General features: G+C 48.5%; 1 protein-coding gene across 4 annotated transcripts in view; it reads right to left on the reverse strand.

Annotated features, from left to right (window-relative positions):
• Positions 1 to 1,021: 1,021 nt before the first annotated feature.
• Positions 1,022 to 25,594, reverse strand: part of CLASRP (CLK4 associating serine/arginine rich protein) — a 32,408-nt gene continuing 7,835 nt past the window's right edge. For 2 of the 4 annotated variants that reach the window (XM_087971156.1, XM_087971157.1), the window contains exons 7-22: positions 25,476 to 25,560; positions 23,407 to 23,552; positions 23,169 to 23,265; positions 21,205 to 21,283; positions 20,678 to 20,751; positions 19,328 to 19,369; positions 17,620 to 17,841; positions 14,530 to 14,799; positions 13,420 to 13,602; positions 12,436 to 12,475; positions 4,681 to 4,741; positions 4,488 to 4,546; positions 3,506 to 3,552; positions 3,335 to 3,417; positions 2,434 to 2,458; positions 1,022 to 1,203 (exon numbers count right to left, since the gene is read on the reverse strand). In XM_087971156.1, coding sequence (XP_087827282.1) covers positions 1,161 to 1,203; positions 2,434 to 2,458; positions 3,335 to 3,417; positions 3,506 to 3,552; positions 4,488 to 4,546; positions 4,681 to 4,741; positions 12,436 to 12,475; positions 13,420 to 13,602; positions 14,530 to 14,799; positions 17,620 to 17,841; positions 19,328 to 19,369; positions 20,678 to 20,751; positions 21,205 to 21,283; positions 23,169 to 23,265; positions 23,407 to 23,552; positions 25,476 to 25,560 — 1,556 coding nt within the window. In that variant the 3' untranslated portion in view covers positions 1,022 to 1,160. Of the gene's footprint in view, positions 1,204 to 2,433; positions 2,459 to 3,309; positions 3,418 to 3,505; positions 3,553 to 4,487; positions 4,547 to 4,680; positions 4,742 to 12,431; positions 12,476 to 13,419; positions 13,603 to 14,529; positions 14,800 to 17,619; positions 17,842 to 19,327; positions 19,370 to 20,677; positions 20,752 to 21,204; positions 21,284 to 23,168; positions 23,266 to 23,406; positions 23,553 to 25,475; positions 25,561 to 25,594 lie in introns of those variants that run through there. The other 2 variants (XM_087971158.1, XM_087971159.1) reach the window with 2 other exon arrangements.

A 25,594-nucleotide genomic window follows, 5' to 3' on the forward strand; every position in this document is an offset into this window, starting at 1 on the left:
ATGTGTGTGAAAAGCGGTCCTAAGTCACTTTTTTTCTGTACCATTGTAACTTTGGTCACTAAAAGAACGGTTATAAGTCGAGGACTACCTGTATTGGGGTTGGGGGGCAGAGAAAGTGTAAAATGCTTGATTCCACCCCCCACCCATCCAAATCCACTTGCAGGAGCCTTTACTACTGTACATAGGCTTCAAAACCAGGCAAGAAAATGTCTCCATCTCCACTGCTGTTTTTTTGTTTTTTTACACACGTTACAACTAGAGCAGGAGTCCCCAAACTTGGCAACTTTAAGACTTGTGGACTTCAATTCCCAGAATTCCTCAGCCAGCAAAGCTTGAAGACTGGTGGACTTCAATTCCCAGAATTCCTCAGTCTTCTAAGCTTGGAGACTTGTGGCCTTCAACTCCCAGAATTCCTCAGCCAGCAAAGCTTTGAGATTTGTAGACTTCAACTCCCAGAATTCCTCAGTCTTCTAAGCTTGAAGACTTGTGGCCTTCAACTCCCAGAATTCCTCAGCCAGCAAAGCTTGGAGACTTGTGGCCTTCAACTCCCAGAATTCCTCAGCCAGCAAAGCTTTGAGATTTGTAGACTTCAACTCCCAGAATTCCTCAGCCAGCAAAGCTTGAAGACTTGTGGCCTTCAACTCCCAGAATTCCTCAGCCAGCAAAGCTTGAAGACTTGTGGCCTTCAACTCCCAGAATTCCTCAGCCAGCCTTTGGTCACGCCCACTCCTTGCAGGCCCTGCCTTTCTTCCATAGATCTGGATCAGGAGTCTCCAACCTTGGCAACTTGAAGATTTGTGGACTTCAGTTCCCAGAATTCCTCAGCCAGAGGAATTCTGGGAGTCGAAATGCACAAATCTTAAGAAGCTTTGCTGGCTGAGGAATTCTGGGAGTTGAAGTCCACAAGTCTTCAAGTTGCCAAGTTTGGAGACCTTTGAACTAGAGGGAAGGAGGGCAACAGCAGCACAGGGCTAACATCCCGAACCTCTTTGCCTTTTTTTTTTTAAATTTTATTTTTCTGACAAAAACAAAAAAAACCCAAAACAGCAATGTACAGCGTTATTACACGGCAGGATTAACGTGAGCTCTTCCCGGGGGGGGAAGGGGAGAGCCAGCAGGGCGAGAAGTCAGCAGCATTGGCCTTGCGCCAGGAATTCGTCCTAGTGGCGGTAGTGAGGGCTCCGGGATCGTGACCGCGAGTGCCTGCGAGAAACAAAACACCGCAGAACAAAGACATGAAGGGAAGTGGAAGACATGGCGGGAACAGCAACAGGACTCCTGGCTCAGTGGCACGTTCCCTTTTCATTATTCAGACACAAACATACAGTGTTTCCCTGAAAATAAGACCCCTGTCATATATATTTTTGGCCACCAAAAAAGGCACCAGGTCTTATTTTGGGGGAATGTCATCCACTGACTAACCTCACTTGCATGCATTCCCCCGCCAGCCCGCGGGCCTCCTTTTCGCTGTCAGAGACCTTCAGGAATTTCTTGTTCTGCGTCCGGCAAGGCTTTCCTGAAGGCCTCTGCAGCCAATAACAGAGCTCTGGATCGATCCAGAGCTTTCTTATCAGCTACAGAGGCCTTCAGGAAAGCCTTGCCAGCCTTGCTAGCTGCAGAAGAAATGGGCCAGACAGGCAGGTGTCGGGTTGTGCGAGGCCTGGCTACAACTGTCCAAAGGTAAGTAGTAGGGCGGCTCTACCCCCTCCATCCCCACCCTAGCTTAGAGTGGGCAGGATCTTAATTAGGGCTTATTTTGGGGGTAGGGCTTATATTGGGCTCACGTGTAAAAAAAAAATCAAGCTAGGACTTACTTTCAGGGTAGGTCGTATTTTTGGGGAAACAGATTCACCCCCTGATGGCTTTGGGGGAGAATTGTATTTCAGACTCAAGTGGGCTCCCTACCCCCAAATCTGGTGCCTTTCAAGTAGAGCAGGAATGGGGGACTATGTCCCCTTTAGGAGTGTGGACTTCAATTCCCAGAATTCCCAAGCGAGGAATTCTGGGAATTGATGTCTGCAGATCCTAAAAGGGGCCATAGTTCCCCCACCCCTGAAATAAGAGCAAATGCAAAGGGGAAAAAAAAAAAAACTGGCCTTCTGTGTTTTACAGGCATTCAAGCTTTGGAGTGCCTCTTGGATGCATCAATGGACCAGATGGGGTTTTAATTTGCACTTTTCCCCCCTAAGTAAAATATTAAATCCCTTTTGGATCGTAGAAGCGTAGAAATAAGTTTAAAAAATAAATGTGCCTTGATTCAGCAGCGTCCTTGCATTCAAAACAAAGCCTCGGGGACCTAACATCAATTCCTCCTCCTCCTCCAATAAACATTCATTTCCAAAGTTGCCAGTTTCAACATGGCGTCTATATTCCTTCATTCTGCCCCACGTTTGCCCCTTCAGCACCCCTTAAGTAGATAAAAAGTGGCCTTACCTTCTGGAGCTGCTGTGTTCTCGACCTGAAAAACAAATAGAAAGAAATAATATAAACGTCAGCTTGGCAGACTTTGGGCCTATCACCAGGGAGACGATAAGTTTTAGTTCCCTCTTGCCAAGTTTGAAGACCCTTGAGAGAGAAAGAGAGAGAGAGAGAGGGAGGGAGGGAGGGAGAGAGAGAGAGATAAATACTGTTCAGGGGTCTTCAACCTTGACAGCTTTAAGACTTGTGGACTTCAACTCCCAGAATTCTTCCTCCAGTCATGTTAGCTCAGGAATTCTGGGGGTGGAAGTCCACAAGTCTTAAAGTTGCCAAGGTTGAAGACCCTTGGATTAGATAGATAGATAGATAGATAGATAGATAGATAGATAGATAGATAGATAGATAGATAGATAGATAGATAGATAGATAGATAGATATGATAGAAAGATAGATAGATGATAGATACATAGAAATATAGTTGGAAGATAGATAGATAGATAGATAGATAGATAGATAGATAGATAGACAGAGAGAGAAAGAGAGAGAGAGAGAGAGAGAGAAGATAAATACTGTAGATCAGGGGTCTTCAAACTTGACAGCTTTAAGACCTGTGGATTTAATCTCCCAGAATTCCTCCTCCAGTCATGTTAGCTCGGGAATTCTGGGAGTTGAAGTCCACAAGTCTCAAAGTTGCCAAGGTTGGATATCCCTTCCCTAAGCAAGTCAAAGATTACTTGTGAAAACTCATGGCACCCTTGGGGCAGTGCACTCTCCCGCATTTATATACGCCACCAGGCTTGGCTCCAGCCTCCTCGTACTCCCGACGCTCTCGCAGAATGTACCCCTCGGCTGGGGCGTGCCACTTGAGTCTGGCACCACACCATTTCAAACATTTTGTCCTTCAGGTAGCACTTACTGTAGCGCGGAGAAGGCGAGCGGCTGTGGCGGCTGTACTGTCGCTCCCACTCTTCCCGCTCCTTCTCCCGCCGTTCCCGCTCCCTGCAGAGAAGGAAAAAAAGGGGGATATCAGCAGGGATGAGGCGCCCCGCCACCCCAACCCAAAGGACGAGAAAATCCAAGGGATTACTTCATCCGGATCTTCCGAGCCATGGCACGCAACTCATCCTCTCGTTCCTGGAAGGGAGGAGAAGGAAGTCCAGTCAGCCCAAGGATGAAATCTACCTGGGGCATCTTCATAGTATCAGCCTTGGAAGCCATATTTTACTTGGAAGCTTCGAGGCTGACACATTTAGTGCCTGGGAATTTGGGAGGGGGGATTTCATAGAGAGCTCAAAGATTTAGACTCAACAACATTCTTTCTCAAAAGTCAAGGACATGTTGCCCTGCACCTGGAGGAGCGTCTGGAGGAAGGTCTCCAGTTGGGATAGCTATTTGATTGGGCTGTGTGATGGACCGGTGGGGGCAGGGGATGGATCTTTGATTTTTCTTTTGGGAAGGGATAACCCGGATACTCTCAGATTCGGGTTTTCCCAGATGTGCCAATATGACAACTGTCAGTTTTGGAAGCCATGAGACCAGATGCTTCCACACTGCCACATTCTTGAGCCTGGGAAAATGGGAGGGGGGCATTTCTTGGAGTGTATGTGGTTAGACATAACAGCATTCTTCTTCTAAGTCAAGGTCATGTTATCTCTGCACCTGGGTGAAGTGAAGTCTCAAGTTGGGACGGATGGGGATTGGGATATGTAATGGGTGCAGGGGGTGGATTTGTAGTTTTTACTTATTGCAAGGAAGCCTGGAACTTTCAGATTCGGGATTCCCCAGTTGTGCCAGTTTATCCAAATAAACAGAACTTTTGAGAAGATGCCTGTCTCGGGAGTTATTGGTTGGAATGGAGGTTTTCTGGAACATTGACAACAAACTCTAATAAATTGGGACTTTGAGGAACTGCTTGTCTCGGGGTTTATTGGTTTGGAGTTGGGTTAGTTGGAACGTCGACACATAGCAACCAACAGCGGTGCTTTCTACAGGCAGCCCTCGACTCGTGGCCTCTTACTGAGCATTTACAATGGACCTAACTCAGCTGCTGCCCAGGGCTTCCTGCTTACCTGTCTTTCGTGTTCCTGTTGCATCATCTTCTCCTGGGCTGCTTTCTTGTCTGCTTTAACTGAAGAGGCAGAGCAGAATAGTGAGTTTTTTGGGGGGTAGGGTGGGGGGAGGAGAAAAGAGGGAAAGGGAGAGGGGTCCCCTGGGCCAGATCGGTCCCAGCCGCTGCCCTGCGCCCACCCCGAAGGTGCTTACATTGCCGGTTAAGCGCCCTCTGCATTCGGAGCTTGAGTTTCTCCTGCGGAGTCAGCTTGGGCTATAAGCAGAAGCAAACAGAAAGGTATTAAAAAGTTTGCCCCAGGCCTCAGCTCCTTCGTCCGTTCGGGGAAGGCATAGGTGGAGAAAGACAAGGGTCTCCTATAAATAAAGTATTATTGTAATTGGGTGGGGGGAAAGAGATGTGAACAACAAGACAGCCATTCACTGTTATATATACAAGAATGAAAAGCCTGTATTTTGAGTTCCCAGGGACTGCCAGCTACTTGGCTCTGCCCAAAATGTTCCTGTGTGTCCCAAATCCTATCTTCCCTGCTCAAAGGACCCACAAAGAACCAACCAAAGTCTTATGTGAAAAGAAAGACTAGGGGTGACACGATAGCAATCTTCTTTGTCAATATTTCTATGGTCTTTTTAGAGTTGCCAGCAAAAAGGGAGGGGCGAGCAGTGCAGCAGCTTGCAAAACCAAAAGTGCATTCCACAAATGTTTTCAAAGATAGTAACTAGGCGACCGAAGTTTCTGCCAGGCAAAATTCTAACTGGAGAGCATGATTGATGCCTCTTGGCTATGGATGTGTCCCATTGGAGAATATGAATTACGATACACCCAGGGGGTGGTGAGGTAAAACCAGGGTCAAGGGTGACAATGAATTTACATGTCTCAGTCGGCTACACCCAGTGCAGGCAGTGCAGGACATGTTAACTCCCAATAAATCCTTTTTAAGGTTTGGAAGTTTGGCTCGATACTCATGATTTAAATGGGGGTAACTGCCGGAATCCTGACACTTCCAATATCTCAGGGGCTGCCCCTAAAGAAGAGGGAGTCAAGCTATTCTCCAAAGCACCCGAAGGCAGGACAAGAAGCAATGGGTGGAAACTAATCAAGGAGAAAAGCAACCTGGAACTAAGGAAAAAATTTTTTGACAGTGAGAACAATTAAGCAGTGGAACAAATTGCCTTTGGAAGTTGTGGTTGCCCCCATCACCAGAGGCTTTTCAGAAGAGACTGGAGAAGCCATTTGTCTGAAATGGTATAGGGTCTCCTGTGAGAGCAGGGGGTTGGACTAGATGACCGCCAAAGTCCCTTCCAACTTTATCACTGTTACTAGAGACCTTGAAGGGATTTTTTTTTTAAAGGCAGCTTATTTCAGGGATATAAAAAGGAAGCAACAGCACAGGGTGAGCAACTTCAGAACTCAAAAACGCAAAAGTTCACTAAATGATCAGACAAAAGGCTCCCACCGGACACCCAAACACAATAACTACATATACACAACAGTACTGACTCAAGAGTTCATTTCCAAGCCATAACTGTGTTGCAAAAGATTTGTTTATTTAAAAAATTCATTACGGTTACAATATGCTAATAGCAAACACGCAGTTTTTCTGCTGTTTTAAAATGCCGGTGCAATATTTTTTTTTTCTTTGATACAGATCGGCTTGTGAGGTGTGACATAAAAACAGATTATATCTGGGGCCATTTAAATGTATAAATTGTAGTTGGAGTCAGTCATCCCAGCCTTTTTGTGGAAAAAAAGCCGAAAACTATATTGATCTAGTGGTTAAGGCACCAAGTTAGAAAGCAGGAAACAGTGAAACACTCTTAGGCACGAAAGCTGGGTAGGTAACTTTAAGCCAGGGGTGTCCAACCTTGGCCACTTTAAGACTTGTGGACTTCAACTCCCAGAATTCCTCAGCCAGCTTTGCTGGCTGAGGAATTCTGGGAGTTGAAGTCCACAAGTCTTAAAGTGGCCAAGGTTGGACACCCCTGCTTTAGGCCAATCACCAGGAGAGAATGAGTTCTAGTCCCGCCTTAGACATGAAAGCCAGCTGGGTGACTTTGGACCAATCACCAGGAAACAGTGAGTTCTAGTCCCGCCTTAGACATGAAAGCCAGCTGGGTGACTCTGGGCCAATCACCCGGAGACGGTGAGTTCTAGTCCTGTCTTAGGCATGAAAAACTGGCTAAATGTCTTTGAGGCAGTCACTCACTCAGTCCAACCCAACCTCGCAGGGTTGTTTTTTGTGGGAAAAACAAGAGGAGGAAGGTGTCTTGGATGTTTGCCACCTTGAGTTATTTGTAAAAATAATAAAAGGCGGAATATTAAAAAAAAAAAATTAAAAAAGATGCAGTATACGTGGTAGCACGTGAGAAAAGAAGGGCAAGCACAACACGAAATGTCATGAAAATTCTGACATTCGTGTCAAAGTTGTTTTTTAGAAAGGCCAATTCCCCTTCTGGAGATTTGAACAAGAATCAGAATGATCAGCCAATTTTATTTTATTTTATTTTTTAAAAAAAGCAAAAAGCCCTTTTGCCTTTTCCAGATTTCTGCAATCCTTCCAGGAATCCGGAGAGGCTTTCAAATCTTGTTTGCACAGGGCAGGATTCCAAAACGGCCTTGTTTTTTGCTTTTCAGACGTTTTTTCCTGTCCTGTCTGCAGCCCTCTGACTCACGTTACGTTTCCGTCTTCCGCAGGGATCAAAGCAACATCCATTTTTCCCCCTCCCGACCAGGAATTTGGCACCGAATCGATCCCAACTTTTTAAAACCCGTCTATCTGAAGCTGATTCTTAACCATTCGCTGAGCCGATCCTAGCTAACCGTTTGAGAGCTGCCACTCAATATACCTGGAATCAGGGTGGGACTGCTACCCTTCCCCAACCCCCCGCAGGCTCGGGCACAACCGGTATCTAATTTTATCATTTTTAAATTACTGGTTCAGTGAACCGGTAAATCCCACCCCTGGCTGGCCTTGTCCTCCCCTCCCCTCCCCGCCCCTCCCCGGAGTCTTCACGGGGGCCATTTTGGATGCCAGGTAAGTGCAGGGCTCGGGGAGGGCGAAAACACCCCCCCCTTTCCCCATTTGTGGTGCAGGAGGTCAAGTAGGCCACGTCCATTATGGGCACACCCGCCCAGCAACCGGGCAGAGAACCTGTTGCTAAATTTTTTGTAGCTCACTCCTGTCTGGAACATCCTCAACTAGGAAATTCCAGAGGATACGTCCTTTCTCACCTAATCTGGGGAAAAACAGTGTGTGTGTGTGTGTGATAGCAATTCAACAGGGCTCTTTTCAACTAAGATGTGACAGGGGGCGCCCGCGATGCAGGTAGCCCTTAACCTACGCCCAAAATTGAGCCCATCGTTTCTGTGGCCAAGTCAGACATTTGGGAAGTGAAGCTTGCCGCGATTTTACCACCACATTTGTGACGTCAAATCACTGCAGTTGTTAAGTTAGTAACACGGTTGGTCAGGGAACCTGGCTTCCCCGTTGATTTTGTGGACCTTGGGCGAAGGGGGATGGTTCTGTGGGAGCGGTGAGCGAAGGCGCGCCTGCGGTTCCCTTGGCGCAAGTGGGGGGAGGGGCACACGCGCCCACACCGCTTGCAGAAACGGAGCTGCTCATACTTACTCGCCTGCCCGCTTCTCGCGCAAACGGAGCTGCGCGCGCTCACTGCCCACCGCTTCCGCGCCCCGGGAGTGAGCCGCAGCCCGAAGGTTGGGGACCCCTGCTGTAGGACCCCACCGCTATGGAGATGAAGATCGACCCACATACACACACACGCTTTCACACTCTTTTGCAAAAGCTGTGAAGACGTGGTTGTGCCAGTGGGCCCCCCGAGTGGGACGAAGCCCAACTGGTGGGTCATTTAAAGTGTTGTCAGTAAAGGTTGGGGGGGAGTTATTGCTTTTTTATTGTTCTTGCATTGGGCTTTTATCCTTGCAAGACGCCCTGAGTCGTTAAATTGGGCAGCCATACAAATTTCCGCATAAATAAACAAACAAACAAATAAATACATACATACATACTGCCACCTGGTGCCAAGTGATCTTGGGAAAAAAGTAAAATTAAATAAAATAATAAAATAAAAATAAAATGGAAATAAAATAAAATGCTATCACCTAGTGCCAAATGATCTTGGAAAAATAAAAATAAATAAAATATAATAAAATAAATAGAATACAGAATAGAATAGGAATGAGAAATGAAATGAAATGAAACGAAATAAGTAGAATAGAAATGAAACATGAAATGAAATAAAGTGAAAATAAAATAAATGCTACCACCTGTTGCCAAGTGATCTAAAGGGGGGGGGGAGTAAAAATAAAATAAAATAAATGCTACCACCTGTTGCCAAATGATCCTGGGAGAAAAAGAAGGACTGTAGATCTCCACTAAGGATCTATTTGAAGGAGACACGAAGCCTCCGGATTAGACCGCCATGATTTCTGGAGGCCTTAAATGGCTGCTCTTGTCTTAGCCGCCCACCCCCCACTCCTCCCTTTGGCTCTACAAGTTTAACTCAGGTCAATCAACGGGAGGATTTTGACTTTGCCTCCCCCACCCCTTCCACTTTCAAGACAGAATTCAATTCTCCCCTTGTGGAAGGGGAGGGGCCTTGCTTGCCAAAAGTGCTTCCCCAAACACCCACAGCCAGCTTGACGGTGGGTCACAAACCTTTTCCTTGGCAGCCAGAGACCGGTTTGGGGTTGGCAGCAATGGGTGCCTGCCTGAAAAGCAAGGAAAGGCCCCACCTGCCACTGTGCCAGTCAAACCAACGTTGGCTACTCCTCGCCACTAGCCCTTGCTGAAAAAGAACAGGATGGGGCTTACTAAGCCTAGGATTGTACGTAACAGAGACGGTATTCCAAGCCCAAGGAGCTGCGGATTCGGTTCTACAGAGGAATGATGGAGTCTGTCCTCTGCACCTCTATACCTGTCTGGTTTGGTTCTGCCACCCAACAAGACAGACACAGACTTCAGAGGATAAATAGGGCTGCAGAAAAAACAATTACTACCAACCTGCCTTCCATCGAGGACCTGTGTACTACACGAGTCAAAAAGCGGGCTGTGAAAATATTTACAGACCCCTCACATCCCGGACATAAACTGTTTCAACCCCTACCCTCAAAACAACTCCATAGAGCCCTGCACACCAGAACAACTAGATACAAGGACCATTTCCCCCCGAAAGCCATCAATCTGCTAAACAACTAATTCCCTCAACACTGTCCAACTATTTACTAAGTCTGCACTACTATTACTATTAATCTTCTCATCACTCCTTATCACCCATTCCCTCTCACTTGTGACTGTATGACCATAACTGTTGATTGTATCCTAATGATTTTTAATGACTGTTTCCTAGTATGATTTGATTGCTTATTGTACCCTATGACTATTATTAAGTGTTGTACCTGATGATTCTTGACTCTTGACGAATGTCTCTTTTCTTTTATGTATACTGAGAATATTTGCACCAAGACAAATTCCATTCCATTCCATTCCATTCCACCTTTCCTTTCCTTTCCTTTCCTTTCCTTTCCTTTCCTTTCCTTTCCTTTCCTTTCCTTTCCTTTCCTTTCCTTTCCTTTCCTTTCCTTTCCTTTCCTTTATTCCTATTCTGCCAGTTCTGACCAGTTCTGGAGAACCAATAGCGGAAATTCTGAGTAGTTCAGAGAATCGGCCAATGCCACCTCTGACTAGCCCCGCCCCATCTATGCTCCGCCTCCCATCGAGTCCCAGCTGATTGGCTGGGTCTCCTTTTGTTGCCCTGCATAGGAGAATGGAGCTGGAAAGCAGGTTAATGGGGTGGGGAGGGAATGGAGATTTTACAGTATCCTTCCCCTGCCATGCCCAAGCCATGCCCACAGAACGGGTAGTAAAAAATCTTGAATCCCACCCCTGGTACACAGGTAAGCAATTCAAAGCTGCTGGGTACAGGTAGTCCTTGACTTACGACCACAGCAATTGAGGCCCGAATTTCCGTGGCTAAGCAACACAGTTCAGTGAGTTTGGCCCCATTCTGCGGCCTTTCTGGCTGCGGTGGTTAAGCGAAGCACTGCAATTGTTCCATTAGTAACACTGCTATTAAGTGAATGTGGCTTCCCTGTAGACTTCCCCGTCGCCAAAGGGGACCACATAACTGTCATAAATAGGAACCATTTTGCCAAGCGTCTGAACTCGGATATGCGTGACCACGGAGACGCTTGCAACAGTTTAAGTGTGAAAACCGGCCGCCTGTCCCTTTTTGTCACCGGTGTCGGTAACTTCAAACAGCCACTAAATGGACCGTTGTAAGTCGAGGACTACCTGTGGAGCATGCCCGATTTTGATCCACGGTGCTTTTGACACAAATGAACCAACAAGCTAAGAAAAAAAGAAAAGAAAAACGATTTTCATTTTAACAGGCTTGGAAGCAAGTTGCCCTCCCATCTTGAATCCCCAGGGATCTCTCTATTTTATTTTATTTTTTTAATTTTGCAGCCCTTCAGCTTGGCAGTCAAGATCATCCTTCCAGAAAATTCTTCATTCTAATCTAAACTGATTTCATATTTGCAGGTGGATAATCTGAGAAAATTTCCTGACCGTGAGAACGATGAACCAGTGGAACGACTCGCCACCAGAAGTTGTGGGTGCCCCAACCCTATGAAGAGGTTTCGGACAGCCACTTGTCTGGAATGGTAGATGGCAGGAGTCTCCAACCTTGGCAACTTTTAAGACTTGTGGACTTCCAACACCCAGAATTCTCCATCCAGAATGGCTGGCTGAGGAACTCTGGGAGTTGAAGTCCACAAGTCTTGCCAAGGTTGGAGATAGCGGGGTCTTCCTGCCTGTACAGGAGGTTGGAGTAGAACAGCGGTCCCCAACCTCCAGTCCGTGGACTAGCACACCGGGCCGTGGTATGCCAAAAACCGGGCCGTGGAAATAAGCAAAGCCCCCATCTGCACAATGGAGACAGCACTCGAAACCACGGCCCTTCCGGTCCACGGAAATACCTCTCCCCACAGAACCGAGTCTGTGGTGCCCAAAAGGTTGGGAGGCTGTCTGGACTACCCAGTTTCTCTGAAAATACGACCTACCCTGAAAGTAAGTCTTAGTTTGATTTTTTTTACACGAGCCCAATATAAGCCCTACTCCCTACCCCCCCCACCCCAAAATAAGCCCTAATTAAGATCCTGCCCACTCGAGTGCATAAGTAAAAATTAAGCTAGGGTGGGGATGAGGGGGGGGGGTGGAGCTGCCCAACTACTTACCTGTGGACAGTTGTAGCCAGGCCTCGCACACTCCGACACTTGCCTTGACGGCCCATTTCTTCTGCTGCCAGTAAGGCTTTCCTGAAGGCCTCTGTAGCTGATAAGAAAGCTTTGGATCGATCCAGAGCTCCATGATCAGTTGAAGAGGCCTTCAGGAAAGCCTTACTGGCAGCAGAAGAAGAAGTTCCTGAAGGCCTCTGGACAGCGAAAAGGAGGCCAGGGGCAACTCGTGCAAGTGAGGTTATTAAATCAGTGGATGACATCCCTCAAAAATATGACCCGATGCCTTTTTTGGTAGCCAAAACCAATATAAGACAGGGTCTTAATTTTGGGGGGAAACCCGGCAGAAGACTCCAAAGTACCTTCCGACTCTGTTAATTCTGTTATTTGAAGATTGGATGAAACAACCAAGGAGGCCTATTTTGTTCCTGAAGCAAATGTAGGGTTGAACATGACAAGGGAAGCTGCATAACGATCTTCGGATAGCAAACAGGCTTGCATTTTATGGACCCTTCCAAACACAGGTTATTCAGTTCAGTTCTATCTCCACCCTTCGCTAAATACGAAACGATCAAGCATGACCATGCAAAGGCCCCCACAATGCACCCTTTTCCTGCATGTCTATGGTTTCCCCGAGTCTTTTGTTTTTCTGCAGTGGTGGGAATTAAAGAGGTGAGGTTTAAATTCTTACTGACTTTGGCAGCTCCTGTCTCTTTACCACCAGCAGTTTCAGCCCTAAAAGAGAGAGAGAGAGAGGGAGGGAGGGAGGGAGATGGGTGTCAATCAAATGATGGATGCCAGACTGGGGGTTCATTCCTCTGAGCGAGCCATGGACATGCCTTCCAGTGACTAACTCAACAAGTCCTAAGGGAGCCAATCCTTTATTTTAGTAATCATTTTATTAAGCTTTCCAAGATATAAAATACAAAGGAAAATGAAAAAAAAACCAGAAAGGGGAAAAAAGGGAAAAAAAGAAGAGGAAAATATTGACCTCTGACTCTCTTTAGTGCAGTAGAATAAGACAGTAAAATTACAGCCTCAACCTGTTGCAGGTTAATATGGACTAGCCACTTCTAGAACAAACTTATCTCATCTGCAAAACCCAAGGTCAACTGTTTTGCTTTCTTCCATCTCAAGCGCAAAATCCAGAAGCCGCTTCCAAGGAGGAATAGAGTGGAATGCGTTGTTTTGCTTTGATTAAAGCAGTCAATTTAGATTCTCTCTGCTAGGTTCGTCGGTTTTTCCAGCCCTTCATCCATGGTGGGAATTAAGACCACCTTTTAAAGGGCACGTGGAAGCTTTAATGGACGCAAAATGCAGCAGCCATCACAAAACTACACTGATGGTGTATTATTATTTTTTTAAGTGTCTTTTAAAAGGCACTGATAGAACTGAATATTTGTAGCTCAGGGTTGAACTGTGGGGGTCCTTGGCACCCTCTGAGCTTGGTGGTTTTCCTGTAGACGTCTCATGACCCATCTAGGTAACATCATCAGTGCTTGAAAGAAGCGGTTTGCAAGTGGAAAAGGGGAGAAAGGGGAGGAGGACAAAGACTGAGGGGTCCTTGGTGCTCTCTGAGCTTATTAAATATGCTTGCTCCCTTGAGTTTTCTATAAAAGCCATCAAGGTGGGGTACAAATAAATGCATGAAATAAAAATAAATAAAACCGCACACTCACTTTTTCAGTTTCTCCCCTACAGCAGGCGAAGCCACAGGCCTCAGCATTTTCTCTCTGGCTGGAGACACTGACCGGCTGCGGCTCCGCGATTCACTCTCACTTTGGCTGCTGCGGCTGCTGCTCCAGTGCCTCCCTCCTCTGCCACTGCTCCACCGATAATGGTCCCCAGACCGGGAATGGCTCCTGGGAATGAGGGAAGAGCCTTGCAGTAGAGCAGGGGACTCCAACCTTGGCAACTTTTAAGACTTCAGGACTTCAACTCCCAGAATTCCCCTGCCAGCCAAGCAGGGGTGTCCGCCCTTCTGGACTTCAACACCCAGAATTCCCCTGCCAGCCAAGCAGGGATGTCCGCCCGTGGCAACTTTTAAGACTTCAGGACTTCAACTCCCAGAATTCCCCTGCCAGCCATGCAGGGGTGTCCGCCCTTCTGGACTTCAACACCCAGAATTCCCCTGCTAGCCAAGCAGGGATGTCCGCCCTTGGCAACTTTTAAAGCTTGCGGACTTCAACTCCCAGAATTCTCCATCCAGCATGGCTGCCTGAGGAACTCTGGGAGTTGAAGTCCGCTAAGTCTTATGTCAACTCATAAAACACTTCTATGCCCGTTTCAGAGTTGCCAACAGAAAGGGAAGGGGGGGAAAGGGGTTTGAAAGAGCAATGAGGCAGTTTCAAAATAGAAAGTGCATTCCATGCATAGTTTTTCAGAGATTGTAACTAGGTGACTGAAGTTTCTGCCGGGCAAAATTCTAACTGGAGAGCATGATTGATGACTCTGGGCTATGGATGTGCCCCGTTGGAGAATATGAATTACGATACACCCAGGGGGTGGTGGGGGGGTGGAGGAAACCAGGGTCAAGGGTGACAATAAATTATGTGTCCCAGAGGAGGCTGCACCCAGGCAGTGCTGGCACATTAACTCCTAATAAATCCTGATTAGTTTTGGAAGTTTGGCTCGAGATGATTTAATTGGGGGGAACTGCCGGAATCCTGACATCTTAAAAGTTGCCAAGGTTGGACATCCCTGCATTGTGGCACGTCTACCCTTGCCTCCCCCCCCCCAAAAAAAAGGTACACAGGGGCACCCTTTCTCCCGCTGCTTGGCTCACTGACCTGGATCTGCGTCGAGAGCCGTAACGCCAGCCCCGCTCTGTCGACCGCGACCTGGAGTGTCGTCGCCCATCTCGAGAGCCTCCCGCCGAGTACCGCCTGGTCCTGCTGTGGGACCGGGAATACCTGTGGCTGCGAGAGCGGCTGTAACCGCCGGTCCTGTGGTAGCTGCTTGTCCGGTGGGACCGCGAGCTGGACTGCGAGGTGGAGGAGGAGGAAGTGGACGAGGAAGAGGAGGAGGAGGTGGAGGAGGAGGAGGAGGTGGAGCGTCGCCTGGAAGGAGGAGAGGCAGGATGCTAGCTGGTCACACAGGAGACTGGCAGTGGCGGAGAAAGGCCGAAGGTCGTCCCCAACTGCCAAGGTCTAATCCCGCCGGACATTCCCCAAAAGGAGGCGGGGAAATATGCTTCCGAATTAACGGCCACGGCTCGGTCGTCTGCAATGGGCCGGGTTGCCCTTCGCTTCCCCGCCTTCTCTGTCTTCTTCAGGGCGCCCGCTTCCTGGAGACAGGAAGGGTTGGGAAGACCCCGCTGGCTTCCACACCACGTTCGGTTCGGCCTAAGTCCAACAGGCAGGGGGAGGTTGGTGGGCTGCAAGATCTCGCTGCTCAAAAGGGGCAGAATTTCCAGCCTCCAGCTCAGGATGTCCGGGGCACCTGTCCTCCCGTCGTTGAGAATTCCCCGTTTTATTTTAAAAGGGAGGAAATGCTCCCTTTAAACCAGAGAGTCTCCAAACTGGGCTATTTTAAGATGTGTGGACTTCCAGCTCCCAGAATTCCCCAACCAACCATGCTGGGTCAGGGAAATTCTGGGAGCTGAAGTCCGCCAGTCTTAAAAAGTTGCCAAGATTGCAGATCCCTGCTTTAAGCTTTCAAAACGGCCAGGGAAAGGAGGCTTATTTCAAACTCAAATAAAAAATGGTGCATGGGAACCTTCCCTAAGAGAGAGGGACCTCTGCCAAGAGTTTATTATCGTTTGCCACAAGACCTCAAACAGGACAAGGGGGAGGACAAATTCCAACAGTGTAAATGTCAACCCTGAAGTGAACCTAGCTGGGGCCACCTTGGAGGCTACGGGGTTGCCACACAGTGGTGGGAGAGGGGGGGTAACAGCTAGATGGGGTTTTGTAGCCAAAACAATAAAATTTTCCTGTGGGAACCAAGGACATTCTCACAGGGGGCTGGCCAGAGGAGGAGCAAGTAACCAAGCAACCAACCAGCACCTGGATTGGATACCGGTGACTTGGGGGGGAAAGGGGAAACTTTTTACTTTTTAATGAGGTGAAAGCCGCGAGAAATCTCAGAGTCGGTTTTCACCAGCTTGTGCCAATAGGATGTATCCCATAAAATTGTTCTTTTGAGTAATCTGCCTGCCTCGGATTTCTGCTTTCTACGGGTGTATTACGTGGGAACGCTGACATCGAGCCGACTCCGAAAGTTCCCGCGGCTTCCAACTAAATATAAATTAAGTTTCCCCTTCCCCCCCCCCACCCCCAAGCCACTGGCCACGCTGTCCAAGACTGGGGGGGGGGTTTCATTCAGAATCCCCTCAAGGTCTTGAAAAGCTAATTTTCCCAAGCTTTGGTCCTGCTGACAAAAGGCTCGATGGCACGTGACTATTTATTGCCGTTTGCTGCTCTGCCACAATTGTGCGGCTCCTTCAGTTTTTCTTGATAACATTTTACCGAGAGAGAAATAAAATACAGGTAATCCTCGACCATTCGTTTTAGCGGCCGCTCAGAGTTACAACGGCACTGGAAAAAAAGGCCTGCAACCCTCGTTCGCCCTTATGATCGTTGCACCACAGACACACACACACTCCGGTCGTGTGATCAAAACCCAGATGCTTGGCAAACAGGTTCACATTTACGACGGTCTGCAGTGCCCCCCGGGGGGAAAACGTGGTCGTCTTTTAAGTGGCCTTCTGACCGACACAGGTCGATGGGGAAGCCGGATTCACTGAACGACTGCGTTACCCATTTAACAACGGCAGCGGTTCAGCTGAAGAAATGTAGCCTGGGGGGGGTCGTAAAAATGGGGCAAAATTAATAACCCATTCCTCGCTGGGCTCAGTTGTGGCCGTTAAGTCGAGGACTAACTGTAAGTCAAATCAGAACGCTTAAGTCAGCAAACCTTTTCGGCACCGAGTGCCCAAACCAGAACTTGTGCCTGCCTATGCATGGGCGCATGCCAGAGCACCGGAAAACCAAAGACCAGTTGATGGGTGAGTGCATGTCTCTTTTTGGCCATTTGGGGGCTGTTTTTGGCCATTTTGGGGTCGTTTTTTGGGCTGTTTTTGGTCTGGAAATGGCCCCCAAAATGGCCTGTTTTGGCCATTTTTCAGGCTATTTTCAGGGCCATTTTCCAGCTGTTTTTCAGGGCCAAAAACGTCCCGAAAACAGCCCCAAAATGCCCCAGAAAACGCCTGAAAAACGCCCTGAAAATGGGCCAGAAAGCGACCTGTTTTTGGAGACCAGCTGGCCAGTGCATACGTGCACGCCAGAAACCCCAAAAGCAGCTAGTGATGGCGTGCGTGCCCACCGAGAGGGCTCTGCGTGCCACCTCTGGCCCACGTGTGCCATAGGTTCACCATCACGGGCTTAAATCTTTCCAAAGGTGGGCCAAAGTACTATCAGTAGCGTAATAATAATGCTAGTGGGCAGAGCGAGCAGCCAATCGTCGCAAAATCGGCCGGTTGGAACAGGCTGGGATTTAATTTGCAGTCAATCAACTTCCCAGGCCAAAGGATCCTCCCAACTGTAATTCCAGGGCATCCCTCCAAAATTAAGGCAACCGTACAAGGATCCCGAACCCTGTCTCTCCTTCCAGGAAGCTACAGGTGGATGTAGGAAACCTCTCATGGGACAAGAGCTCCCCCCCCCCACAACCTCTCTTTTCTGATCCCTGACCAGATTCCATCACGAAAGGATCCTTTGGGCAAAGAATTGGCCTGCCGGAGTGACCGAGGGCAACGCGGCTCCCCTAACCCGGCCAGGACCAGACCAAGCAATTCGGGGCGGATGGACGTCAAAAAAATCAAATCTCTCGACCTTTTAAGGTTTGGGAAAGGCCAGGCGGGTGCGAAAGTTACCGACCGGGAGGAGGCGCTATGACCTGCCGGAACGCTGCCCTGCTGCGCTTGGCCGGAGCGTGGCTTGTTGAGGGGGGGCGTTTTCCGAGGGGCTCCCGCGGCTTGAGAAGCAGCGGCTTCTTCGTCGCTGCCCCCGAAGCTGGTGATGAAGGTGATCTTCTCTTCGTGACCGGGGGAAGGCGAGCGAGAGCGGGAACGAGACTCAGAGCTGGATTCCGAGGGGGATCTGTGGGAGGAAGGCATGGCGGTCACGAGAGAGAGAGAGAGAGAGAGAGAGAGAGAGAGAGAGAGAGAGAGAGGGAGGGAGGGAGGGAGGGAGAGAGGGGGAGGAAAGAGGGAGGGAGAGAGAGAGAGGGAGGGAGAGAGGGGGAGAGGGGAGGGAAAGAGGGAGGGAGGGAGGGAGAGAGAAAGAGAGGGAGAGAGAGGAAGGTAAAGAGAGAGAAAGAGAGGGAGAGGGAGGGAGGGAAAGAGGGAGGGAGGGAGGAAAAGAGGAGAGAGAGAGAGAAAGAGGGAGAGAGAGGGAGGGAAAGAGGGAGGGAGGGAGAGAGGGAGGGAAAGAGGGAGGGAGAGAGAGAGAGGGAGGGAAAGAGGGAAAGAGGGAGAGAGAGGGAGGGAGGGAGGGAGGGAAAGGGAGAGAGGGAGGGAGGGAGAGTGTTGTGGTTCGCCGGCAGCAATCAGGAAGATGTTCTGGAGAAGCCTGTGCTGGGTGTGAGCGAGAGCAGGATGATTCATGGAAGAGCAGCACAGGCAACTTGGGAGTAACAATGCAAATTAATGGCCCCTCCCTCTAGGGAATATAAGCCTGGTTTCAAATGGCTTTTGCCTTTGCACAAGGCAAAAGTTCGAAGGAGTTAGTGTGATGATTACACTCTGATTTATTGGACTAATTGGCTGCAAGCCACCTGTTATCTACAAAGAGGGTTATTTGTGGAATAAAGCCGCCAACGTTTCAGTTTTGGAGTTTATCTTTGTTTGCTTTCGGAAACTTCGGCTGGGACAGAACAGAGAGAGAGAGGGAGGGAGAGAGAGAGAGAGAGAGAGAGAGGCTAATCCCAGTCCAGAGCAGTTCTTCAGTGTATCCCGGGTGGAACGGAGGGAGCTTTGGAGCTCTCTTGAGGTGGGTGGTGCTCAGATGTTTCATGACCCACCTAGCTAACATCATCAGGGTTAGGAGGGCGTGGGTCTTTTGTGGTGGTGGTGGAGGTGTTACTGGAGGAGGGGGGGGAAGCTGAAGCGGAGATGGGGAAGGAGGAGGAAGAGGAGGAAGAGGACTGTAGGGGTGCTCTCTGAGCTTGCTTGTTTTCTTGCAGACATTTTATGACCCAACTAGGTAACGTCATCAGTGCTAGGAGCAAAATTTGTGAAGTTAAGAGGAGGAGGACTGTGGGGTCTTTGGTGCTCTCTGAGCTTGGTGGTTTTCTTTAAGGTGTTTTGTTACCCAATTTGGTAACATCATCAGTGCTACAAAGGAATGGGGGGGGGGGAGGAAGAGGAGGAGGAAGGGATGATTGTGGCGTCCTTGATGCTCTTTGGGCCTGGTGGTTTTCTTGCAGACTTTGCGTTACCAAATTAAGCAACATCAGTGCTAGAAAGGAGCGGCGTTTAACTCTTGTTTTCACATACTAGTAACTTCCCCTTCACCGATCCACAGGAGAACCAAGGGATTTCCCCCCCCCAACCAAAAAAAAAGCAGAGCCGTTGTCTTCACTCACCGTTTGTAGGGATCGTAGGTGGGACTGTCTCTCCGCGCATAACTGTAAAATGAGAGAAGGCTGTGAGAACGAAAAGTCCGCCCTGCACCACGGAAAGGTTTGCAAAACTGAACTGTAGCCTCCTGCCTTTCGTTTCGGCAGCGACTTCACACTCCCAGTGCAGAAAATATCTTTTTTTTAAAAAAAAAAAATCTATCCCTTATGGCGTGAATTTCTTAGACTAGCTCTCCTACAGATATCGACGGAGGTCCTCCATCCTCCAGGTCCTGGTTGATCCCAAAGGTGCTTTTTGCAAGAGGCAACTGGACTTCCTGTTTTTTTCTTTGAAGACGTTTCGCTTCTCATCCAAGAAGCTTCTTCCGCTCTGACTGGATAGTGGGGGTATGAGCTACCGCGTTTCCCCCAAAAATAAGACCCCGTCTTATATCTTTTTGCCACCAAAAAAAGGCACCAGGTCTTATTTTCGGGGGATGTCATCCACTGACTAACCTCAGTTGTGTGTGTGTCGCTCCCAGGCCTCCTTTTCGCTGTCAGAGGCCTTCAGGAACTTCTTCTTCTGCGGCCGGCAAGGCTTTCCTGAAGGCCTCTGCAGGCAATACCAGAGCTCTGGATCGATCCAGAGCTTTGTTATCCACTACAGAGGCCTTCAGGAAAGCCTTGCCGACTGCAGAAGAAATGGGCTGGCAAGGCAGGTGTCGGGGTGTGCGAGGCCTGGCTAAACCTGTCCAAAGGTAAGTAGCAGGGCAGCTCCACCTCCCCATCCCCACTCTAGCTTAATTTTTACCTGTCTACTCCGGAGCGAGTGGGATCTTAATTAGGGCTTATTTTGGGGTGTAGAGCTTATATTGGGCGCATGTGTAAAAATCAAGCTAGGACTTACTTTCAGGGTAATTGTATTTTTTTTGGAAAAACGGTATGGAGATTCTCAGTCCTCCAGGTCCTGGTTGTCCCAAAGGTGCTTTTTCAAGAGGCAACTGGACTTTCTTGGTTTTGCTTGGAAGACGTTTTGCTTCTCCTCCAAGAAGTTTCTTCGGCTCTGACTGGATGGTGGGGAATGAGCTATCTATGTTCGTTCATCGATTCGTAACATCGATTCAGAGTTCCTATCTTCAACTAGGAGCTGAGGAAGCTTCTTGGATGAGAAGCAAAACATCTCGAAAGAAAAACCAGAAAGCCCAGTTGCCTCTTGACAAAGCACCTCTGGGGTTCTCCTACCCATAATCCACCACTTATGAACGGCATGTTAGTGTTGGTCTCCCTCCAGAAAGAAAAGATCCTGGAAATTCCACCCGCCCGCAGAGACTCGAGGGCAGCCAACAGTGGAAGGGGCCCAACTTCCGAAAGGCCTACCTCGGAGGGCTGATCTTCCTTCCTTTCAAACGCTTCTCTCGGAATTCCCTCCTTTGCCGCCTGGAGCGACGACCCTGGAAGAGAAGGCAGACGTGAGAGAGCAAAGAAAGGCCCCAGGCTCTGAGGGGGCCTAGCATCACTGCTCCCCGGTGGACCAGCCGTGGACGAGGGGGACGTCCCCAACTTTTTGCATCGGGGAAGATTTTAGACGAGTCAGAAGTGAGAAGCGTTGGACACGACCCTCCCCTCCATCAAATGAAGAGAACAGCCTAGGCCTAAGGAGAAATTTCCCAACGCTGAGGACAGTTAACCGATGGAACAACTTGCCTCCAGAAGTTGTGGATGTTCCAACACTGAAGGGTTTAAAGAGATTGGACAAACATTTGTCTGAAATAGTCTAGACTAGGGTTTTTCCTGCCTGAGTGGGGGAGTTGGACTAGAAGACCTCCAAGGTCCCTTCCCAACTGTCTTCTCTTCTCTCTGCTCTATTCCATTCCTATTCCTATTCTAGACTTCCACTTCCTTACCGAATACATGGCCTTTTCTTCCTCCAGAGCTTTGGCGTGTTTGATAGCTTCCGCCTCCTCTTTGTCCTTCCGCAACATCCTTCCAGAAAAAGAAAAGAGGGCATTGAAGAAAAAGGGGGTGCTGACACACAGAGGGTAACCCTAGAGAGGTATGCCCAGAGCTGTGGTTTGAGTAGGTGACTAGGCTGAGCCTGGGGGGGGGGGGTGTCAAACATGTCATCAGCCTTGAGTCTCTTCGTGTCCACAAGAGATATAATCTAGCCCACCCTGAATTCCACTGACTTTTATCTACTATCAATTTGCTTTGACTGTTAGTACAGGTAGTTCTTCAACTTACAACAGTTCATTTCGTGACCAAACTTCCATCATCACTGGAAAAAGTGACTTTCACAATTATAACGTTACAGCATCCGCAGTCACGTGATCAAAATTCAGATGCTTGGCAACTGACTCAGGTTTAGTTTAGTTTAATTGTCATTGCACATCATACGACAAAACTAAATACCATCTTCAGTGTACTATACAGTAGAATTCAACAGAGCTACTGCCCTGGGATAGAAGCTGTTTTTCAGCCTATTTGTCCTTGTTTTTATTATTATCCTGTACTGTCTTCCAGATGGTAATAGTTCAAAAAAAGGGTTCCCAGGATGAGATGGATCTTTAAGAATGTTTTGAACTTTCTTAAGGCAGCAGGAACTATAAAGCTCTTCCAAAGAGGGGAGAGGGCAGCCAATGATACTCTGGGCAATGATGTTAACCCTCTGGAGCACTATCCCATCTGCCACTGTGCAAACTGGCAAACCAGACACAAGTTGCAGTAAGTTAAGATACTCTCTATGGTGAAGCGGTAGAAGGTCTCTGGCAGTTTTTCATTCAGTTGTTGTTTTCTGAGAAGTCGCAGGTAGTCTAATCTCTGCTGGGCCCTTTTGACCAGGGCTGCAATGTGAGCCCCCCAGGTCAGGTCCTCTTTTAGGGTAACACCCAGAAACTTAAAACTGGCCACTTGCTCCACTCCATCTCCATTGAGAAGCCAGGGCTGGAGGTCTGATCTGTTCCTTCTATAATCACTATAAGCTCCTTGGTCTTATTGGTGTTGACGACCAAGTTATGGTCTCCACACGATGAAAGCAACCAGTCCACCTCATCTCAGTAGGCAGACTCATCCCCACACACACACCCAGAGATAAGTCCCACCACTGTTGTATCATCTGCAAATTTACTCATAGTATTACTAGCCTGAGTTGGAATGCACTCATTTATGACAGTAGCTGTGTCTCGGGGGGGGGGGTCATTTGACCCCCTTTTGCGACTTTCTGACACACAGGGAAGCCAGATGTCAGGTTTCCAAGTGATGAAATCCATTTAAAAAGAAAAGAACAAAGCCCATCTTCCAAGACAATTTCTTTTATTTAGGAAAGCATCTAATTGGCAAAAGTCCATGGTTTTCTGGATCTGACCCAACCCGGAATTACCCCCACAATATCAGAAGGTAGAAACAACCCCCAAAAGTCACATTCTCCAATAGAAGTAACTCAACGGCCCCAGCACGGACAGCTCGTTTTCCCACGGGAAGAAGAACCACCTCACCTAAACAACTCTATCTCCATTCCTCCCCCCCCTTAGGAAAGTGGCAGTCAAGCCCCCATGACTGCCACAGAGAAAGTAAGAAAAAGAATATCTACTAAGCCTAACTAAAATGGCTACACATATGCCAAGTTCAGGCTTGACACCAGATTCACTTAACAACCGTGTCGCTAACTTGTTCGCCGCAGCAATTCACTTAAAAAAGGTAGCCAGAAAGGATGTTAAAAAGGGGCAAACTTCCCTTAATAAATGTTACGCTTAGCAAACAGAAATTTTGGCTTCAATTGTGAGTCCTACGTCAAGGACTCCCTACGTATCACGTGTGAGCTTCTCCAGAACTGCCCCCCCAAAAGGGGTGAGGTGGGGGAGAGGAATCTTACCGGACAAAATCTCCTTCAGCCATCCCATAAGTTGTCGCCTGCTTATTCAGATCGGCCACTTGGTCTTGGTTCAACTCGTCTACGTCAACTTCAACATCTGAAAGCAACAGAAGGCAGCTGAACGTTGGTAGCCCCCACCCATCCAACCAGGCCTACCAGCCAGACCTCTCGGCCGTTCCCTGCCGTGCTCCCGTTTCTGCAACACGCCTGATCCTAAAAAGGTGATCTGGAGGTGTACCAATATCGGGGATCACTTCATCCTCATCGGTGTTGCTGTCTTCTTCAGAATCCTCCTCCTCTGCTCGCTTCTCGGACGGGTTCTCAAATTCGGCCACTGTGCTGTCCTCGTAGGTGTAGCCGATGGAAGCTTTCTTCTCCGCCAACCTACATAGAGGAATAGAATCACACAGTTGGAAGGGACCTTGGAGGTCTTCTAGTCCAACCCCCTGCTTAGGCAGGAAACCCTACACCATCTTTTTAAAAAATTCCTGTGTTGGAGCATTTAACAACTTCTAGAGGCAAGCAGTTCCACTGGTTAATTGTTCTCAGGAAATTTCTCCTTAGATCTAGGTTGGTTCTCTCCTTGGTTAGTTTCCATCCATTGCTTCTTGTCCTGCCCTCAGGTGCTTTGGAGAATAGCTTGACCCCCTTCTTCCTCTCTGTGGCAGGCCCTCAAATATTGGAAGATGCTATCCTGTCTCCCCTGGTCCTTCTCTTCCCTAGACTAGCCAGGCCCAGTTCCTGCAACCGTTCGTTTGTTTTAGTCTCCAGTCCCCTAATCATCCTGGTTGCTCTTCTCTGCACTCTTTCTCGAGTCTCAAACAGGAGCAGCAATTAAAACTGAGTGTTCTAGGAATTATAATGCAAAAAAATAGGATAGGATAGGATAGGATAGGGTAGGGTAGGGTAGGGTAGGGTAGGGTAGGATAGGATAGAACAGAATAGAATAACAGGGAAGGGACCTTGGAGGTCTTCTAGTCCAACCCACTGCCTAGGCAGGTAACCCCTGCACCACTTCAGACAAATGGTTATCCAACATCTTTTTAAAAACTTCCAGTGTTGGAGCATTCACAGTTTCTGGAGGCAAGCAGTTCCACTGGTTCATTGTTCTAAGTGTCAGGAAATTCCTCCTTAGTTCTAAGTTGCTTCTCTCCTTGATGAGTTTCCACCTGTTGCTTCTTGTCCTGCCTTCAGGTGCTTTGGAGAATAGCTTGACTCCCTCTTGTTTGGGGCAGCCCCTGAGATATTGGAACCCTGCTCTCATTTTTCCATCAGGCTGCCAGGAGTCCCAGAGCAGACATCCATGCTGGCTATTCTACCTGTCGCCCGATTTATTTCAAGGATTTTTATACTGCTTTTTCGACCAGCTTTAATCCGCAGACTGGTTAAGAATACAGCCTCCCCTGCCTTTCTCAGCTGTCAGCATTCAAACCAGATGTGGAAATAAATGTCTCGTCTTCAGGAAGTCAAACCAACATTCAGTGTCTGAGAGCACAGCTGAGAGCAACGGGGAGGGAAGAGTCACAAAAGGTACCGATAGGAGAGAATATTGGTAGCTCAGCGTTGAATGGTGGGATCCCTGGTGCTCTCTGAACTAGGTGGTTTTCTTGCAGATGTTTCATGACCCAACTAGGGAACATTATCAGTGCTGGGAGGAGGAGGAGGAGGAGGAGGAGGAGGAGGAGGAGGAGGAGGAGGAGGAGGAGGAGGAGGAGGAGGAGGAGGAGGAGGAGGAGGAGGAGGAGGAGGAGGAGGAAGAAGGGGGGGAAATGAGAACTGTATGGTCCTTGGTGCTTTCTGAACTTGGTTATTTTCTTGTGCAAATGTTTCACTACCGAACTAGATAACATCATCAGTACTAGAAGGAAGTGGGGTTTGCGAGGAGGAGGAAGAGGAGGAGGAGGATAGGGTCCTTAGTGCTCTCAGAGCTTGGTTGCTTCCTTGCAGATGTTTCATGACCCAACTAGGTAACTTCATCAGAGATTGGAGGGTGGGAGGGAGAGGAGGAGCACTGTGAGGGTCCTTTTGTGACTGTAGGTGCTCCTCAGTACTCTCTGAGCTTGTTTGCTTTCTTGCAGACATTTCATGACCCGACTAAGGAACATCATCAGTGCCAGAAGTGAGAGGGGTTTTGCTCTTTGTTTATAAATCCTATTCAGCACGGATGACGTTCCTTAGTTGGGTCATGAAACGTCCGCGAGAAAGCAACGGAGCTCAGAGAGCCCCGAGGACAATCCCACAGTTCACAAAAGGGTCTGAATCCCAGCCAAGGCATCCCAAGTGGGTCTCTACCTCGTGGTTACTCACTTCTTCTTTTCGTCCTCGTTGGGCTTCTGGAGTCCTCCGTACAACTCGTCGATGTAGATCTGATACAGGCACTGTTCTTCCGAGACTGCAAAACAGGGATGGAGAGGAAGCAGATGAGA

Source organism: Notechis scutatus, chromosome 8, assembly GCF_049901735.1.
Source record: "Notechis scutatus isolate UNSWTSFEM ecotype Mainland chromosome 8, rNotScu1.2, whole genome shotgun sequence".
Taxonomy (NCBI): Eukaryota; Metazoa; Chordata; class Lepidosauria; order Squamata; family Elapidae; genus Notechis; species Notechis scutatus.